This window comes from Phytophthora parasitica (genome assembly GCF_000247585.1).
Source record: "Phytophthora parasitica INRA-310 unplaced genomic scaffold supercont2.6, whole genome shotgun sequence".
Taxonomy (NCBI): Eukaryota; Oomycota; class Peronosporomycetes; order Peronosporales; family Peronosporaceae; genus Phytophthora; species Phytophthora nicotianae.
The window spans coordinates 349,602-361,007 of record NW_008648992.1 but is presented as its reverse complement, the minus strand read 5'-3'; the positions used below and the strand labels follow the sequence as shown (position 1 = coordinate 361,007).

The 11,406-nt window shown below is 51.5% G+C and overlaps 7 protein-coding genes across 9 annotated transcripts; 4 read left to right on the top strand and 3 right to left on the bottom strand.

The window, feature by feature from the left end:
• Nucleotides 1-357: 357 nt before the first annotated feature.
• Nucleotides 358-1,236, top strand: PPTG_21518 (hypothetical protein; the record flags this gene model as incomplete). The annotated part of the gene is made up of 1 exon (XM_008898317.1): nt 358-1,236. The coding sequence occupies one exon, from the start codon at nt 358-360 to the stop codon at nt 1,234-1,236; it is 879 nt and encodes a 292-aa protein (XP_008896565.1).
• Nucleotides 1,237-1,676: 440 nt separating this feature from the next.
• Nucleotides 1,677-2,225, top strand: PPTG_21517 (hypothetical protein; the record flags this gene model as incomplete). The annotated part of the gene is made up of 1 exon (XM_008898316.1): nt 1,677-2,225. The coding sequence occupies one exon, from the start codon at nt 1,677-1,679 to the stop codon at nt 2,223-2,225; it is 549 nt and encodes a 182-aa protein (XP_008896564.1).
• A 28-nt stretch (nt 2,226-2,253) lies between these two features.
• Nucleotides 2,254-2,736, top strand: PPTG_03816 (hypothetical protein; the record flags this gene model as incomplete). Its single annotated transcript, XM_008897583.1, has 1 exon — nt 2,254-2,736. One exon carries the CDS (start codon nt 2,254-2,256, stop codon nt 2,734-2,736), a length of 483 nt encoding a protein of 160 aa, XP_008895831.1.
• Nucleotides 2,737-3,126: 390 nt separating this feature from the next.
• On the bottom strand, nt 3,127-4,531 carry PPTG_03815 (hypothetical protein). Its single transcript, XM_008897582.1, has one exon. It carries the CDS (start codon nt 4,480-4,482, stop codon nt 3,292-3,294), a length of 1,191 nt encoding a protein of 396 aa, XP_008895830.1. The 5' UTR covers nt 4,483-4,531; the 3' UTR covers nt 3,127-3,291.
• A 388-nt stretch (nt 4,532-4,919) lies between these two features.
• Nucleotides 4,920-6,125, top strand: PPTG_03814 (hypothetical protein). The gene is made up of 3 exons (XM_008897581.1): nt 4,920-5,048; nt 5,139-5,528; nt 5,591-6,125. The coding sequence occupies exons 2-3, from the start codon at nt 5,160-5,162 to the stop codon at nt 5,978-5,980; spliced, it is 759 nt and encodes a 252-aa protein (XP_008895829.1). The 5' UTR covers nt 4,920-5,048; nt 5,139-5,159; the 3' UTR covers nt 5,981-6,125.
• PPTG_03813 (hypothetical protein) lies at nt 6,100-8,539 on the bottom strand. Its single transcript, XM_008897580.1, has one exon. It carries the CDS (start codon nt 8,372-8,374, stop codon nt 6,323-6,325), a length of 2,052 nt encoding a protein of 683 aa, XP_008895828.1. The 5' UTR covers nt 8,375-8,539; the 3' UTR covers nt 6,100-6,322.
• Nucleotides 8,540-8,632: 93 nt separating this feature from the next.
• PPTG_03812 (hypothetical protein) lies at nt 8,633-10,801 on the bottom strand. Of its 3 annotated transcripts, none has more exons than XM_008897579.1 (3): nt 10,733-10,801; nt 10,275-10,663; nt 8,633-10,212 (listed from the first exon to the last, which is right to left on the bottom strand). In XM_008897579.1, exons 1-3 carry the CDS (start codon nt 10,785-10,787, stop codon nt 8,977-8,979), a joined length of 1,680 nt encoding a protein of 559 aa, XP_008895827.1. In that variant the 5' UTR covers nt 10,788-10,801; the 3' UTR covers nt 8,633-8,976. The 3 variants fall into 3 exon arrangements, with proteins under 3 accessions (XP_008895827.1, XP_008895826.1, XP_008895825.1); XM_008897578.1 differs by having other exon boundaries at nt 10,739-10,801; XM_008897577.1 differs by having other exon boundaries at nt 10,275-10,801.
• Nucleotides 10,802-11,406: the final 605 nt, after the last annotated feature.

Genomic DNA, 11,406 nt, shown 5'->3' with positions numbered 1-11,406 from the left:
GTACACAAACAGAATAAGGCAAGGCTGGTAGACTTCCAGAGTTTCGTTTATATTACGATGTATGATTTGGCAGTTCTAAAAGTGTAGATACTGACTTGCACGCGTTCTGAAGTCTGCTCTAGGTGCAAGTCAGTTACATTAGCTAGCATTTTGTAAAGCGATCAGTTCATGTCATGAATCGGATTTGAGCGAAGAAAAAACATAAATGAGTACCTGGACCAACGACTCTCAGGCGGAACAGATTTCCAACGCAATTTCACGGAATGTGAATTACCTCGTCTATCTGAAATAAATGTCAGAGAACATCCATTCACAAAAACTCCGTCGAAGGCAGAAGGCATTATGTCCGCGGCGGCGATGGAACAGTTTGAGGAAGCAGTGGAATTGCAAACTTTCTTGCAGGAGATGTCCGCGGTTGCATGGGAGATCCTCAAGCAACACATTGGTCCTGACAGTCGTCTCAGAAAAAAAAAAGACGGGCAGATTCCGCAGTTGAAAATTAATGTCGACGAGGAGAATGTAAAACAATCGGATGTGTGGCTCCGCACGTGGTTCCGTATTTTGGCTGTCTACGACACCGAAGTAGATAACAAACTTCTCAAGTTGAATAAGGAAACTATTTCAAAAAAGATGCATGAGATATTGGCGGACGTACAGAATCGAAAGTGTGATCGAGGACCATCGAAATGCCTGAAGAATGCATTTACGACGTCGTATGCTGATGATAAATTCCTGCAATATCTGATGCGATGTTGCAAGGCATACTTTACCGCTCCATCGGCGTACGCAGCTCAGTACGTGGCAATCGTGCTGAGCTCGGGTTTCGGGAAGAGTCGAATCGTGTACCAAGTGGCACAGATGCTAGCTGGGCCCAGTGCAGGCCTACCGGAAAGTGACGCCATTGATGCCCAACTTCTGAATGTATGCGCGCGTACTAACAACCCGTCTGCTTTCCCGGTCGCAACTCCTGCACTTACCAACTTCTTTTTCAGACATGACAATATTCAGTCCCGATTGGATCTAGCACTAGAGTACGCGAGTACAAATTGGGAGCAGGCAAAGACGGATTGGCTCGAAGTATTTGGTACTACAGAAGGTTCAAACACTGGCGGTGAACAGGAGTTGGAGGCGGTCAATGAAGACCACAGACGTACCAAAACTAGGAAACGGAGCCTACCGTCGAGTAAAATTACCGGCAAAACCTATCTTTTGATGAAAGGCTGGTTTCGGCTTTAGCTTCTCAAGAACATCTCACCCAACAGCCTCCTTCCAAGAAATCGAGAGGTGCAGATCAACGTTGGCAGGTCTTGATATTAGCTGTCGATAATTCCAGGTTTTTGTTCGAGAAGAAAAACATCACGGGCGTCAATTATTTTCAACTACTTCTCAGAGCAGTAAAGGATGTGAATAATAAAATGGAGGATCGCAGGATGATGATCTTCGTGGTGCTTACATAAACTGGTACGAGCTCACAGGTCTGCGATGCCAAGCCACCGGTTATTATGATCAGTTCGTCACGAGTTGATAAAGAAACGTCAATGGAGTTGTTTCCACCGTTTGTGCTCACGTACAATATGGATATCGTTCTGAAGCAACAGCCAGGGTTTACCAAATTTGCCTAAAAGGCGATGGTTCTTGAAAACGACGATCGAAAGGTTTGGACCTCCCTCGTTTCGATGGGTAGGTGGCACTGCTATGCTGAAGGAACGGGTGACCATGTCCGTCGAGCAGTGTATCTAGCTGCATCTAAACTGCTTGGTGGATTGCACCCCACTCAACAGACAAGTTACGAAGACACAGACTCTATGCAAGGTGTTGCATCAATGCTGTGCCGCCTCGGCTTGCGTCCGCGAGCAAGTTCCGCATTCGCGTCTCAGGCCATCGCGAACTTCATGGCTGTGCTTCACCACATTAACTATATGCTAGATGCTCACATCTGCAGCTACGTGACGAAGCCGGTACTAGCCTTTGGCGTGACGCACGTGTGGTATGAAATTAAACAACAGGTGCTGGGCAAGTACATCCTGCCTAAGTTTTGGGAACTGCTCACGCAAGGAGTGATCGAAACCGGTGACATTGGCGTAGTGGTTGCACGCAGTTTCTTGCTCTTGGCGATGGACGCGACCATCGCGCACGGACTTCCTGTCGATGCATACTCTTTAGCCAATGGGACACACCATTTCATAGGCCAGTTTTGCTCTGTGAAGCGGTTCCTAAGTGTTTGATGGTTCTTACAAACGTCACGTAGAGGCCATGGCAGACAACGATCAGAAGTCCGAAGGCAACGGAAGTGTCGAGTCCAAGCTCTTAAACGTCGAGGTTGAGCGAAACGACGAGAAGAAGACACCAGCCGCACCGAAATTGGTCACAATGGACAACGCGACACCGGAGCAAAGGGCCAACTTTGAGTCTTGGATGGACGGTTGGGACCAGTGGAGACGTTGTTTTAGTCACTTCTTCGAGCTGACGGCTATGCAAGCCACGGCGACGCTGTGGTTTCTGCTGGGTCGTCGGGCGGCAGGTGCATTTCCGCGTGATCAGGACGAGGCAGATTTTATGATCCCCATATTCTGCAAGAGCACTGCCGAGGTGTCGTTCGTCATAGTAAAAGCCACAGAAACGACTGGGAATTTGTCCAGTCTGCTCTCGAAAGACTCACTCCTGGATGCGTGTTCCAAGAGGATGGAGATGAGAATGACAAACACGAGTTGGCTGAGGTCTTGCCTCGCAACATGATCTGAATCTACGTGAGTCTACGTGAGCGCACTTCACGCCGTCCAGCCCAGTCGTATCTGATTGATAACGGTGGTAATGAAGACGCCTACACACTGTGTCTGCAGGGTATCGATCGAGAGGGGTCTAACTATTCGTCGGATTATTGGCCGTTCATGTCGGCAGAGATTTCAAAATGGTTTGCGATCATCGCTGATCCGCTCTCTTCGGACATGTCAAAAGAAATTGAGAAAGATCTGGAGTCTCGGTCAAAGGTAGCGGAAAAGGTTACACCCCGCCATGAGTTGCTTGAAAGAGTGAGCTGTACTTTGAACTTGGCTGCCTACGACGAAGATGACAGCTCCATTTAGTGGGAATAGCTTTTCGGCTAATTTGTTTTCACCAGTCGAGAGATGTTTAATAATAATAAAAAAAACTCGTCCAATTGATTATTTTTTTTACAGTAATTTTGCTTCAAAAGCTTTGTAACTAGTAAAATGATAGTATCTTGTTTTGCCTTTATGGAGGCACTAAGTACTAAGCCTTCCTCTCTTCATAGGGCTGTACGTCTGTGTATACCTAGTCGAAATACGACTGCAATGTGCCGGTGCGACGCACGTCACACGTGGCGCAGTGGAAGGAGCCACCGAAGGGCATAAAGTTGCGGAACGGCACTGGGATGACCTCGAAGCCCCAGTCCTTGAAGCACTGTTGGGCTTTCTTCTCATGCGCCTCCACAATGACAGTGCCCGGACGTAGCACCAGCACATTGCACGTGGCGGTCCACGGACTCGTGAAGAAGAGCGGGTGGTCCTTGGAAAGCTCTGGCTCTGGAGCCACAAACACTTCCCAGCCTTTAAACATCTCTGGTAGGCAGTACTCATAGTCCTTGTTCTTGTACGAGTACGTCTTCACAGGTCTTCCGGTGATACACGGACGGAACGGGTTGGCTAGTAGTTTGCCAGGCATCAGAGGGACGAACGTGCCGTCGATGTGCATGGCGTTGCGGTCTTGGAAGTCCAATATGTGGACTCTATAGTCGTCTCCAAGATGACGACGTACCCATTCGATGCCGAATTTATTGGTCACTTGGCTCTGCTGCGTGAAGATATCACGACCCATACGAGTGAACTCAGCAGCGTCAAATGTGGGTTCGAACTCCGTGATGACGGAGTTGAAGACGCCGCTCTCGGCTTGCCAGTTTTCATTGTACAGCTCGTCACTCATTTGAGGCTTTGGAGCAGCCGTCCATTTCCCTCCCTTTTGGAAATACTCCTTGATGAGTTTGCGGTACGGACGGAACTCAAAGTACCGTGACCGCCAGGCCATAGGAGCCTCCACGATCTCATTGCCGAAGACGATGAGCACGTCACGAGGCATGGCCGCGTACAGCTGCGAGCGACTAGTGAAGTCGGGCGTCTCGACTGGCTGGTTAAAGTAGTTCGTATCGGTTTCAGGACGACGGACTATGACGCCCTCGCCTTCGAGTACTTCAGCCAGGTAGTCAAGCTCCTTGGCGGCGCCCTCCATGAGGTTCTTTGGGAAGGGTTTGCCGGCCTTAGTCTTGTACATATCCCAGTGTTTGTCGGGCCACACAGCCTTGCCGGCAACATGCCACTCGGGGATCGTGGCGCCCTCCACACGACCGACGATGACTTCTTCTAGTGGGTCCCATTCGTTGTGCGAGTTGATAATGGGCGTCCTTGAGGATGCAAAGCCCCGCGAGGCTGCGGCTTTCAGTCGAGAGGCGTTGACGCGGCGAAGAAGCATTGACAACGAGGAGGGTCGAGTGGAGACTTGTTATGGAGCTGGCGAGTTCCGTTATGGCAAAAGGACGTACATCCGTACATGTATCTGCCAGTGACTGACCTGGCAGATACGTGGCTTTTCATTGCCCACATTCGATCTTCAAAGGGTAAAAGATACGCAAAAAAAAAGAAAAAAAAAAGATACGCAATATCTCAAGAAAGCTTTTTCTTGAAATGTAAAGAAAAGCTTTCTTGAGAATCGGCCATTTTCACGCAGCTTACAAATTCTCAATGAAGTGCGCCAACATGGCTGATTCTCAAGAAAGCTGTTTGTACCTCCCAAAACCGATATTATTATCGAATTATAGAGGTTTTGCGATTCTGCTTTCTGACAACCTTCGTGCGACCGATCGGCCAAATCTTGTTCGTGCAACCTTCGCACGACCTGCTAGTCGCTGAAACTTCAAACTTTTTTGAAGTCTCAATTCATCTAGGCGCAACGCGGACAGCACCAGCTTCTCGACGCGTTTCCACCGATTCTCAGTGATCCCCAGACACCCACCTACACCTCCACTCTCTTCTGCACCTGTACGTATGATTATGCTCCTTTTTTCCTTGTACAAGCTTCGCAATTGACAGTTCCGCTCAATAATTATTGTTGTTCTCTTTCTCTTCCAGAGCTCTAAGAACAACGCAAGTATGGCCGACGATCTACTTCAAATGTTTCAGAGCATCACCACCAGCGACCACGACGAGCTGGTGGACCAATTCGCGCATTTACTGCAGCTGGACATCCACACGGCCACTTTCTTCCTCGAGTCGTGCAATTGGAACGTGGAGACAGCGGCGAATAACTATTTGGCCACAATGGAGGCCTCAGGCGGCCCCAGGATTAACCCCATGGAAGGAATGGACATAGCCGATGACCTCGACATGGAGGACGATGCAGACACAGCCAATAGACAGCAGCACCAGCAGCCCAACTCTGCCTCGTACCAAGCGCAGTTCATCAGCGACCTGTCGGCCTCACAAGCCACGCTTTTTGCCCCCGATACCCCTGTGCACATGGTGAGGGAAGCAATAGCTTATTGTGGGGTATATTGTGGCGCCTAACATTTTTTTTACTGTAGCAATGGAGTTTTGTGAACACTGGTAGTGAACCGTGGCCAGAGGATACACGTCTGTTATTTGCGCAAGGCGATAGCTTCAAAGGGCCAGAGCAGATTCCAGTGGCAGCGCCAGCAGGTCAGCGGATAGACATACACGCACCGCTGTGCATGCCGTCGGAGCCTGGTTCGTATGCAGGAAGCTGGAGACTGCACTGCTCTAGTGGATTTTTTGGCGACCCGGTGTGGGTAGTGGTCAATGTAGGCACTCACGAAGCTGCAACGGCCTTTGCATTGCAGCAACAGCAACAGGCTGCTGCAGCTGCAGGCGCTGACCCGCCCAAGCTCCAATTTGCAGAAGGTGATCGACAGCCATCACCTTCGTCGGCTGTAGTGGAGGATATGGATCTATAGTGACAGCATTTCGATTCCTTGAAGAGCTAGGACCGAGAGTACGAAGCGAAAGCGAGAAGAAAAGGCCACGCTAGCTCATTTTGAATGGGTCTACAGTGGAAAGAGTGAAAATATATGGATTTTTCATAAGAGATAAAAAAGAATGTTTTATTTGTTTTTTTTCTTGTTTTTTTTTCTTTCCCTAGAGGTTCCCGCCGTGCTTCTCATCCAAACCGCGTAACACCGACGCGTCTTCCTTTTCGACGCAGCTGAGAACACCTCCATCTTGAAGCCTTAAAACGTCATGTGACGCGAAGGATGGCGCAGCCGCGGCTAAAGCCTTCAACTGTACAAAATACCATTTTACTCGTCCGTGAAGCCCGTGACTTCCATATTTATCACCAGCGACAGCACGTCTTCCAGCTCCTTCTTCGACTTGTACAGTGGCAGATCGATACGGTTGAAACACGTGTGTGCACGCGGGTAGGCGTTCTCCGGATAGGCCACCGCCTTCAGTGTGAAGTGGCAGATCCGTCCGTCGTAACTCGTCAGTGCCTTGAAGCCCTGCACAGGCACACGTGATGAACCTGTCGTGAACTGCAGCAAACGCGCTCGTTCCTCGTCCGAGAAGGCCTCAACTATCTCCCAGAACCAACCCAATAACTCCTCCGGTAGCTCGTCAGAAACTTGAGTGTGGGCCTTCCAGTCGTCCACGTCAATAGAAGGCACACCACACAACACCAGCTCCAGTTCCTGGTAGTCAAACACAAGAATCAATTCTTGTGGGATCACCTCGAACACGCCAGCCATGAGATGCTGCAGTTGCTCAGCGTACGAGTCCAGCATAATGTAGCGGAGGCGCAGATAAATGTACTCCTGTTTGTTCTCGTCCGTCAGTTCAATGTCTTTGCCTCCTTCCTTCAATTCAATTGTCTCCACTTCACCGTTCAATTTACGGTTCGTCACTGTAAAGTCCAGTCCAAGAGCGTCCACTCCGTCGTTCTCCTTCATCCACTTCAATGAGTTGTATACTTCCTGGTCGAAGAATTCCAAGTCACTGAAGGAGATCGGAACACCCAGCAGATGTTTCAGTACTGGTAGAGCCAAGTGAGCCTTCATCAATTGCCCTTCCAGTAGAGCACGACCTAGTAAGCGACCAGCGCCACGGAAGTACAGTAGATGATCGGCTGAAGCCTCCACAGAGTTGGGGTTAATAACGTAAGCCAGTGAGTCCACATGGGCACACATGAACAGTCCAATAGTCTCGTCGAATAGACGCTCCGTCACTAGTGAGAACCACTCACGTTCCAGGCCACCAGCGTCAATAGCAACTTCACCGATAAACTCGATACGTAGAGGCATGTGGATGTGCTCCATCTGGACTCCCAGAAGCTGCTCCATCGACTCGACCAAGATGTTCTCACGGTGTACACGCATCTTGAGGTGGCCGTCTTCCCAGGGCTTGATCAGAGCCGACGTTTGCTCCAAGAACCAGGCGTATTTGTCCTTAAATGGCAGAGCAGCCACTTGTTCGAGGATCTCCAGGTCCTGCTCCGATATCTCATAGCCACGAGACGCCACACGAGCGTCCACTTCACGGTATTCTTTAAAGGTCATGCGGCCCTCGGGATGTCGTGGGGTCTGTGCCAGTTGAGAGACAAAAGCCAGCGACTGCTGGTGCACCAGTTCCTTATCTGGGTCATTAGTGGAGGCCGTGGACGCCGACGAAGCGGCCGTCACTGAGCCTGCGCCCTTAGGCGACAGCATGTCAGCGTCCGAGGCGGGAATATCGATGCGAACCTTGTCATTGTCGTCTCCGGAGTCTTTTGGCTTGGCGTTTCCTAATGGGAAAGGCAGTTCACGCTTCGCCCAGTAGCGCTTGCCGTCGAGGCCGACCTTACGCACCCAGTCCTGGCGGTTCCTGGCTCCTCGTTGACGGGAGTTGAGCATGTTAAGGCGGCGGATAGCGAACGACCGCGTACGGTTAAAGCTTTTCTCTCTTGGGACGTCCGTCTCGACGGCTACGGGGCCTGTGCCTGCGGGTCGTACGGGCGAGTTGAGACCGAGACTGAAGCCGCGCTCTGTACCGCAGAGCACGCAGCTCTTGGCTGAGCTCTTGTTGTGGAAGTCGCACACCTCGCACTGCCATTGCGTCGACACCTCGTCGTTGGATTCCTGCACGTCCTGACGCGTCATGGGCTGTCCGTCTTCTGTGTATTGCCCACCTAGTAGCGGCTGCTGCAGGTTCTCGTCGAAGCGCGCGCGGCGGCAGCAGTAGTACACGATAATGATGACCAGCAGGCCGCCCGTCACGTAGGCCAGCCACGTCGGGAGCGACCCGTTGGCGGCCTCGGCTCCGTGCACCTGCGTCGCCACCACCACGAGCGGCAGCAACAGTCTCGACGGAGTGCGCATGGTCTCGGTTTAGTGTCGAGATCTGGCGCCGCCTCCTTCTCTTCGCTTGGGGGCGCCCAGTTTCGTTGTTTGGAGGAGGGAATAGCGAAGCGCACAGTTAAGTAGTGAGGGGTAGGGTTAACAGTTGAAACATGACAACTGATTTGAATAAACTATACCGGGAGAGACAGGGTGCGCACAACCCTCTATGAAGTCTCCAACTGTATGAATGGCCTAATACAAGCGGCTGCATGCAGCTCCTGCCGACCAGCATAAAGGTGTTGATGGCGGTCACCGGGATGCTCTTCAAGAGCCTCTTGAGGAACGAGTTGCAGAGCAAAAGATTGCGGTTTTGGTGGAGAAGCCACACTTGATCAGTCGCCGACCGTCGTCCACTGAATTTAACCGTTAGAATGCGCCGCGCTGGATCTTTGACGTCCGCATAAAATCAAGAAGGTGATTTCGAAACTCAGAGATTCAAGAACTTACAACTGTCCATTTACTCTCAAGCACGTTTTATGCGATTTGACAGGCTATTTAAGGATTGTGGCTGTGCCCCTTCGATTTTTTTTCGAACGTGCGGATTCATAACTGAAACGAAGCGTTAAATAGGATGTTCGTATCTAAACTTCAACACACGAACCATCACTCTGATACCCGTCATTCGACCGGGGCGGCGACGGCAGTGCCGCGAAGTTGCGCCTTGCCTCGGCGTAGCTCGACGCCTGCGAGGTCGAGGAAGACGACGTGGCGTACGCCTGCTGAGACTCCTCGTCGTCGTAGAGCAGCGGTCGCTTGGGGTCGTGCGTCTGGAAACCCTGAGGCGAGTTACGGCGGTCAATAAGTGCTCCCAGAAATCCCTCGTCCTGGTTCAAATGGGGCTCCTCGTCCTGCTGATTTAGTAGGAAGACGAACAGGAACATGCACGCGGCCGCAAAGCACGAGCCCAGTAGGAACGCGTTCTCCCACGCGCCGAACGCGCCTCCTTCCCCGTTATCTCCGTAGATGTTGCCTCGCCCGCCTTGACATACATCCCCATCGCACGCGAAGCCGATGCGCATGCGCTCAGCGTCGAACAAAGTGTAGTACGTCTTAATGAAGACGTCTCCGAGTATCCACCACTCGTCCGTCGTTGACTGGAACTGCAGTTTGCACTGGCCCCAGCCTGAACACAGCACGTAGTCCTGCGGCTGCAATAAGAAGACGTTGTCTGGCTCCATGCCAAAGTGCAGCACTGGAAAGTCCTTAACAGCCACAGCGTCACAGTCAATGCCATCGCAGTCCAGGCCTCGCGTGATCTTGCTGACTACCTCGTTATACTGTCCTGCAGGAACGCTGATCAACGACGTGCCCGTGTCGACGATAGCGTAGCAGAACGGCTCGCACATATTAACAGTGACGTCAGTCTCGGTAGTTTCGACGGTGTTGTCGCTGTCGCCGATTGCAAGTGCCGGAGGAACGACAGAGAAGTTGTTCATCTTGATAGTCCAGTACATGAACGAGTCGAACTCTGGCAGCTTCACTACAGGCGTGTAATGAAACGACGCATTTGGTCCAACAACAGACAAGTCGTAGCCTCCAATGTGCAACTCGCTGCCAGTCCGATAGGCTTCTGGTGTGAGGTAGAAGGCGAACATATTTTCCAGATCGGCGTTCTGTCCTGCAAGTGCTGCAAACACTGTGGGGCGGCTAATGTGAGCGAGGCCCTCAAACCCCAGTCCAAAGATCCCGTCGGCTAGGAATTCCTGCAGCTTGTCGCTCTCATCGTCAATTATCCCAAAGCGAACGCTGTCAACAGTGTACCCTGAGATGGTCACCGTATCTACCACTACTGTTCCCGATACCGACCCACTTCCATACTGCAGCAGTAAAAAAAAACGCTTAGAATGTCGTGAAACTAATGGCACCCTAATTTACATACCGCATCGTAGAACTTTTCCTCCGTGTCCAAGAAGGTTGTGGACTTTTGTGCGTCAAATTGGTGGTGCGAACCGCAGCTATCGCAGCTGGTGCTGGGGATCCATGTATCGCTCGAGCCCGTATCGAACACCACGTCCAAATACTGCGGTGGGTTGCCGAAGCCCACGGAGCCGATGTATTGTACGTTCCCGAAGTTCTGCAGCGTCACACGCTTCTCGCGTGGCAGTGGGGGCTGGGCAACATCCTGTGTGGCGTTCGATTCGGTCGTTATCCAGTCGGGTGCGGCAGTATGGGCGCGATGATACGCAACAGCCTCCGACTGAATCCAGTCGGGCGCGGCAGCAGTGGGAGGTCTTCGTCGGGCGAGCGATACTCGGAGTGGCTCGGTGTCTGCGGCCATGCATTGCAGGCCCATTAATGCTAGCAAGGAGAACAAATGCAGCAACATGAGGGGCTAACGGTAACTGATCGAATACGGCGGCGGCGGAGATGTGGTGCAAGGCCGCAGTCCCATTTGACACCGCAGATTTTCAACTGAAACGACGCGAAACGAGGGAAGATTTTGGCCAATAAGAAGTATGTATCAATGATTTCAGCCAATGGTTAAGGATTATTTTCAATGCGATCTGCAATCTTTGTAGTGTCAGTTGCGTGGTTGCCACAGCACTTACATAGGTCGAGCGGCTCGAATCGAGCGCATAGCTATCATACAATCCCAATTCTCTGCTAGTACTCTAGAAAGCCGATGCAGTTGAGCCATACCCTTCCAGAACGGGTCTTCCTTTTAGCAAGAATAGTGAAGACAATTCTTAATTAGAGTAAGAGAATTCTGATTGGTGTAAAACATTCCAGGCCTGGCTTTACAGCCAGAGGGTTTTTCGGCAGTCGCAAGGTTGGTTGCACAACGGAAACTACCAAGTCGAAGTATCGAAATGCTGTCGCGATTGCTGCTCTTGACCGCCGCGCTGGCCATCTTGGCCGCCGCCGAACCGCTCCAGAACGCCCCATACACACTCAGGGACAACGATTCGATCTACACGACGCTGTCAGATAACGGCCCAATGGCCGGTACGGGTCCGCGCAGACTCGAGCCCTTGCCGACTGCAAGCGCCGAAGAACGATCAGATACGATC